Source organism: Phoca vitulina, unplaced genomic scaffold, assembly GCF_004348235.1.
Source record: "Phoca vitulina isolate PV1807 unplaced genomic scaffold, GSC_HSeal_1.0 scaffold1, whole genome shotgun sequence".
Lineage (NCBI taxonomy): Eukaryota > Metazoa > Chordata > Mammalia > Carnivora > Phocidae > Phoca > Phoca vitulina.
Genome location: NW_022589704.1, coordinates 37,972,901 through 37,980,832, shown reverse-complemented (window position 1 = coordinate 37,980,832; position 7,932 = coordinate 37,972,901). Strand labels below are relative to the sequence as shown.

At 31.6% G+C, this 7,932-nt stretch overlaps 1 protein-coding gene across 1 annotated transcript in view; it reads right to left on the bottom strand.

Moving 5' to 3' along the window:
- Positions 1–486: 486 nt before the first annotated feature.
- The window catches only part of PGAP1 (post-GPI attachment to proteins inositol deacylase 1), a 72,354-nt gene continuing 64,908 nt past the window's right edge, over positions 487–7,932 (bottom strand). Inside the window, exon 27 of the mRNA XM_032405677.1 lies at positions 487–7,204. Coding sequence (XP_032261568.1) covers positions 7,066–7,204 — 139 coding nt within the window. The 3' untranslated portion in view covers positions 487–7,065. The remainder of the gene's footprint in view (positions 7,205–7,932) is intronic.

Here is a 7,932-nt window from a genome sequence, read left to right as displayed (position 1 = left end):
ATCATGACCCGAGCCGAAGGCAGACGCCTAACAACTGAGCCACCCAGGTGCCCCATAAACTTTTAATTATAATATTTTCTGGATGCAGGTTGACAGCCATGTATTTTATTACATTTCCTTGCCTGAATTATTTCCTTCTAAATTTTAACATGTTTTAAGGAAAGACATGTTTTCTTTCTCCTTATTTGTAGAGAAACCTAGATTTTTGTCTTTGGGAGGAAGTAGTGGAGGTGAAATGGGAAGAAGAAATATATTGGGTTTATGTTCAAAATTGAAAAATATACAACAAATTCTGAGTACACAGAGATGTGAGCATCTTTTAGCAGAGACCATGATGTCCTATGAATGGAATAATTTGTCTTAATAGAAATTATTTATTTTTTAAATAAGCACAATAAAAATATAGTAAGTCTTTACATTAAAAAAACAATAACAACTGAAACCAGTTCCTTGATACCTTAAAAATAATTATTAGGAAGGAAAAAGAGAAAAAGGGGAAAATAATATTTAAAAATATACTGCATGAATCTGAGTTTAATTACTGAAAAATCGTTATTAGGTAAACTAACTTTTGATATTCAGATATGAGTGTCAATAATCTGAGAAAAAATAAGTATAGGTCTTAGGGAAGAATTCATGTATTTGATAGATTATTTATTAGAAAGACAAAAAAATGATATTTGAAGATTTTTCCATGTGTAAATAAATAAGTGCAAAACAGAAGTGCCACCATCTTTTCCTAAAATAATTTTCAGAAACTTTAGCCAAACTTACTTTTCTACATCTATGAAGTATAAGTCAATTTTAATTCAAAATGAGAACTCTGGAAATTAAAGGGAGGTTCTAGAGCAAAAAAAGAAATACTGGTCAACTTTAAAAATTTTACTTCACCAACTTCAAAGAAAAAAATTGGGGGCCAGTTTATAAAATATACAGTTATAAAATTGCAGGGCATTCCTTCATTTTAAGGCACAGTCTGTTTTATCCTAAACAACTATAAGTTCAGGTCACAGTGATAATATGCATTCAATTTTGGTCTGGTTTATCATGGGTATGTTGCTACATTTAGTTAGTCATAAGTTTAAGAAACTGTTACAATCACTTCAAAATAATATCATTTTTATATTTAAAAATGTAAGTACACAATACAATTTCCTAAATCACACTAAAAATTGGGAGATTTTTTCCCCCTCCACAGAGGAGGAAGAGGTTATTTCTACCAACATTCTAACAAATACATATTTGATTATGTAGATAGCATGGTTATAATAAAATTATTTAACACAAAGGAAAAACTCATTCCAAAAAACAATGTTAACTGAATTTTTAGGTCTTATACATCATCTTTTTACTAATACCCAGTCATTACCGGTTAACTGGATAAACTGTCACTAAATCAAGGTCAAACATTTTAATATTTAGTTTTCTTTTGCCTCCTTACTTCCAAAACCACTTTTGCAAACTGCAACAACTTTACTGGACAGAGAAACAATAAGTGACATTAACCGATGGGCAAAACTATATAATACGAGGGACTGAAATTCCCTTTGAGAATTTCTATAGGGGAGAAATCAAAGAATTTCAGTCAGATAAATACGTTTGAGTCTATCATTTTTCTACTTTTCTCTCATGAGTATACCACCCATCAATGTTAACATTCAGCATTAACACCATTGTTTATATTTTCTCTTAAAATATGCATTTTAAAATGTTTATTTCATTGTACTGTTAGGATCTAGTAGATAATTTTCCCCTTTGAAACACGTGATTTATAAAGGGACTGAATGGAAATACATAGAAAACAAAACAAATTCCATAGTAAAATCTCTATTACATAAATGAGAGACACCTGTACTAAAAATAATCTGCACAATAACATTTAAAGCTTTACACAACAGAATGAATCTGTGATGAATGAAAGAAGATTACTTCAATTAATTAACAAAAGATCATTATTGGGTAAATTAACTTTCAAACCCAATAAAATCAGAGAACATTACTCCACAATTCAGATAAAATAGAATATACTATGGTATATTATACATATTCAAAGAAAATTTTGGGTATGGAATATAAGTTTTGATGATTTACATATTTAATATTAAGTCGCAGATGAAAAATACTGAAAATATTTTTCCTTTAATCCCAATATGTTAAGAAAAATTCATTGGCACAGATATCTGGAGGTATTTTACAGTTTCTTTTAGCTTTGGTGGCAAAGTATGTTTTGCTAACCATATGGATACAGTTACATTTTTCAATGCAGAGTTTTGTGCTTAAAAAATTCAAAGGTGTTTTTTTTTCCTGTAAAAGGGATGTAAAAAGTCCAATATGAAAACAAGTGCAACATGAAATACAAAATATGCCTATAATTTGGCTTATGAACAGTTAACAGTTCTATGCTTTGTCTATAAATCTTTTACTAATAACATTACGAGAATACAAATACTAAAAACAAAAATAACATTAAAAATAGTATATGAACTTTACAAAACTGGCTACTTTTTAGCCTTTCTAAATTAAGATTAAAATTCAAATATGCAAACAAATTTACAATAACCAAAATACATTAACAAATATAGTTTTTTTACAAGTATTCAAAGTTACAATGTACAGAATTGGTATAGAATAATTTTGACTCATATATATCAAGTCCTATACAAAGTCATCAGAAATTGGTTACTTGGCATTTCAAACCATAGTCATTTTTGGCAGCATAACATGCCAAACACTTTCAGAAAGTCCTGTACTTGATTTAAAATTTTCAACCATAGACAATGTAATCAAGATGTAGCTTAGAATATCATTTAGCTTTTGAAGGATGTATATTAGAGATTCAGGTGTACTGTTATATTTATACTATTAATGAAATAAATTAGTCTATTCTCACTATTTCCAAACTTTATTCTGTTCTTAAAACTGCTAATATACAATGTCAGTCTTCTATATTCATAATATAATTTATCACAAAAATGTGAATTCTTAAACATCTACAGTACACATATTCAGATTTGGATTACTGACCTTTCTTTCCTATCATCCTTATTAAAAGTAAAAAACACAAGTAGCTTCACAGACTTACTATTTCCTCAGGCTGTTGAAACTTACTGTGAAAGAATGCATGTGTATTATGTATAAATAAAAGTTCATTACAGACTTTGAAATGCTGTCCTTTGTTCAAAAAGAGTGAGATAAAATTTCAGCTCCTAATCATCTATTTCGTAAAAGTATCTTCTACCTTTACCTTGTGTGGCAAGGAAGCTTTCTGTCTTGTCTTTTTTTTTTTTTTTTAAGATTTTATTTTCAAGTCATCTCCACACCCAAAGTGGGGCTTGAACTCACAACCCCCAGATCAAGAGTCACATGCTCCACGGACTGAGCCAGCCAGGCACCCTGCACATTACAAAGATACTTTGTGTGTCATGCTCTCCAAATGGACTCCCCCCTTGAAAAACCTCACAAGGTATCTAGTTTCCTATGATAGGTGACACTCAGAAAACAAAAAGTGATGATGAAAAAAATAATCAACGCATGCCTAGTCATAGAAAGTCACAACATATTTAAAAAAAATTTCCCAACTGATTTTAATAACAGGTTACTAAATTTGCAAGTGCAGCACTGTAAAGTTTTACACTAAACCTCCTAATAAAGCAAGGCATTACACTAATTTAGACCTAATGCCTAAATTGAAAATACAGGTCAGTTGAACTATCTGGGGATTCAGGAATCAACAGTCCTAGTTTATCCTATAATCTTTGTGTTTCTCCCATTTTCCCTCCTTTTATTTTCCCTGGCCACTATGTGTAAGAGGTGCTAATGAGCAGTGAGGTAAAATAAATATACTATGCTATGAATGACAAGTCTGAAGCATTAGAAAAAATGTAGAACTAGATAATGAACAAATCCAATAATTTGCTTAAGTATGTGTGTGTGGTGGAAACGTGTACCGTCTGCACGAGTGATAGGATAATCAACAACAAACATTTACTAGGCCTAGTATAGTTCTTTATTTTTTTACTGTATAATCATATAGATACCACAGTGTAGTTCAATCAAGAAAAGGTATTCCATTAGATACATGTGAATTTATCTGACCAAAATATGAAAAAAAATTAATCAATACATGATCAATATATACTGAAGAAACTCAAAATCAATGTGAACCAGGCAAGAATGGCTTTTTGGGACCACTGTTTTAAATATCTTCATTCTAGTGACAACCAAGAAAAGAGTTAGCAGAAACTGTTTAATTTCTGGCATGAAAAAGATCCAGAAAAAAGACGTTAATATTTTCTACCATATTATCAGTTCCAAATTATACTAGTAACTCCAACTGAGGCTTTAGAAACACTAAAAGTACTCAGTATTTTTCCTGTTTGATCTAGTTATCAACAATAGGGTCCAAGAGTAATTTTTATAACACAAAACTTACTCAAAACTCAAATTCTAAATAAAAATGTTATAGCACTTGAGCTCAGAAGTTTGTTGAACTGAATAATCTGTAACTTCCAGTAAATAATTTCATTTTTAGTAACATTTCTAATAAAGCTGTACTGTTTTGCCAGCTAATTAATATAGGTTGTAAGCATGGTAGAAACAATGTATAATTTAAAGACAAAAGGACTACCTTTTCCCCAAGTGACAGAAACATCAATTTCCCTAATCTTGAGACAGAGCCTATCTTCTCATCTCTGGTAGTTATTTAGGCTTAAAGTACATCAGGATTTGATAAACACCCTGTCAAAATGTGTATGTGTGAGTGAGTGAGTGTGTGTATGTGTATATATATATATATATATATATACACACACACATACAATAGTTAAAGACCCAACCTACTATTGTTTGTTTAATTAGAATCCTTTTTATAGCCCTAAAATGAAATATTCTGTTGGAATAAATAAGACTTTAGGACTTGATAACTTCACACATACGAAAATTGTTTAGTGAGAATTAGTGTGCCTAGTCTGCTGCTTTAAAAAACTAATCTCCTACTCACAAATGAGAAATTTAAGCTTGTTACATTTTATTCATGAGCAGTACTGACTGAACAAGGAGACTGTAGATCATATAAACACAATGACTGTGGCTGTCAATAGAAGATACAAATTAATGAATTTTCTAAAGTTGTTTCTGTATATAAACATAAGTTTAAATTAAGAAATAGTTAAATGACACATTTAACCTGTAACTTAAAAATATAATAATATCAGTGAAAAAAACAAAGATACAATGTATATAAAACTTACTTATGAATATATGAATAGGTAAACATAAGCAGATATGTCCTTATTTAAATATACAAGTGGTATGCCATGGGACAAGTGTATAATAAACTCTCTTTCCTTTCATATACTGAACAAACAAGCATTTTGTATTTTATCCTTGTGCTACCTCTCTCAAACAAGAGCCTGAAATGTCAGCCATGTCTACTATGAGGGTATCATTTCCCTTTAATGATCTCCATAAGTGAAAATATAAATACTGAACAATAGGCATGAGGTTGGGAGAGACAACAATGGAATTAAACAAACTTACAACCCTCATAGATGATACCGAGATCCTCTTCAACTGATGCCAAAACAGCAAGGACCTGAGGAATAACTGAGAAGTGAAGTGAGGTAACCCTCTATAGGCAGTGAAGTGGGGGAAACTCTCCACAGGCAGTAACAGCTGAGAGGTGGTAATGGAATCCAGATGCAATTGCTGACAAAATGAATTTGGTACTCTAGGACAGTCCTGGGTACTAACAAGGACAAAAGTTCACAAGTATTACTGGGATTTAAGGACTTTAAACGGTTTTGGGTATGTAGAGCATACACATCTAAAGGAAGGGCTCCATGAGCCAAGTATACCTCAGCCTGAGTTTATTCTATCTTAAGGCAAAGATACCTAGCTCCATTACCTACTCTTCTATAGCTAAAAGCGAGCTGAAGTCTCAAATGAAATAGAAATATTACTCTCTTTTCTGTCAAACCAAGGTAATCACCTTGGCAAATTAAGATGCCATTGTTAAAACTAGTGGCTAAAACCTCCAATTTATTTAGGTATACTGTTTATACTTATGCTATTAATGGGTAACAGTTGGTTATTCCATTAATAGTATAATTTTACATATCAAATGTGGTACACCACTTGATCATGCTGACTTTTTTTCTACAGTAGACAAAAACTGCAAACCTAGAGTTTTTTTCTGACCACTGGAATTTAGTTATTTTAAAAATCCATCATGATCTGAGGCACTTTTGGCAACCATTGGGTCAATGAATTAAATAAAATGGTACATACTGAACAACCGTACTGCTCCAACACCAATAAGTAAATATCTGGGACAATTTTCTTTAAATTTAATGAGAGATTTCTTTAATAGACTCCTGATATTCACCAAGAATACAAAATAAGATCTGTATTTGAAAAGTAGTGAGAAAATTTCACTAAGTTTTGAGTTTAAATTATGTTCACCAATCTTCCATTGGTTACCAAGAAAACATGTCTCCTTAAAATTAAAAGTTGTATTTTCATAGATGTAAGAAAACAAAAGATCTGCCTTGTTCACTGTGGCTGCCAAAAACTGACTGAGGTTATTTCATTTTTGAGAAACCAGACAGTTGTGAATTTCATTGATCTTTTTCTTTTTCATTCATCTTTTAAGACTGATTTCTCAATAGGCATGCTGTAGCAAATACAAAGTAACTGACTTTTCAGAAGAAAGTTTGATGAAATGAGCAGAATGCTTGAGTTGAGATTACAAGCAATGCTACATTTACTGAGTATTTAGAAGATCCCCAGTATGGCCAATTAAGCAGAATAGCTGATATGCAGAAGTCCTCAAAAACAGTGGCCACCACACCCTTTTCAAAAATGACTAGTACACAGATGCCATACCACAAAACAAAACCATGCTTCAACTACTTTTCTCAAGCATTATAAAACTAATTTCCTGTTTTCAATATTGTAAAAATAGACTGGTCTTCTCCAAAGGATCTTGCTGTCCACATTGATGAATCTGTGCATTCTCTCTTCTGACCCTAAAGTTATTATTTTTATCATTCCTTAAATTCAGTTTTACATGAAGTTGCATAATGCATGGAGTAAAAGAGGAATGAAAATGAAGCATGGAACCCTGTATAAATGTGCTGACCCAAAAGCAATTACACCAACAGCCAGAGGAAGTGGAAATTGTGAAGTAGCCTTCAACAATTTACTGTAAAGAAACAGAGAAATATACATTATGTAAACTACATTGTAGGCAAAACCAGAATATGCTGATTTAACTGTCCATAATTTTTAAAAAGATCAATACAAGCCACATTTTAGCTAGAGAAAAATATTTCTATTAAGTAAATAATCAATTTTGTTTAGTCTTTCAAATTTTAACAACAGAAAAATATTAGTTGGACTTTTATTCAGCAATTCTACCTCTAAAAACTTATCCTTTCAAAAATAATATTTACGGGGCGCCTGGGTGGCTCAGTCATTAAGCGTCTGCCTTCGGCTCAGATCATGATCCCAGAGTACTGGGACTGAGCCCTGCATCGGGCTCCCTGCTTGGCGGGAAGCCTGCTTCTCCCTCTCCCACTCCCCTGCTTGTGTTCCCTCTCTCTGTGTGAAATAAATAAATAAAATCTTCAAAAATAATATTTACTAGGACATAGCTACAGAACTATTTTAACCTTCCTTGTAATAGCAAAAAAACAAAACAAAAAAAGAAACTTAACCAAATAAAAAAGAAACTCTTAATTACTAACAGGAACAATATTAAGACAAGACACTAAAACTTTTTAAAAGAAAAATACTATCAGAAAAGACTATTACCGTTTTACTCTGAAAACAGAGAAACTAAGGATAAGAGGGGTTAGGAAATTTGTCTAAAGACATAAAGGTATTAAATGGCAGAGCCAAGATTTAAACCTCAGGTCTGCTTCATTCTAG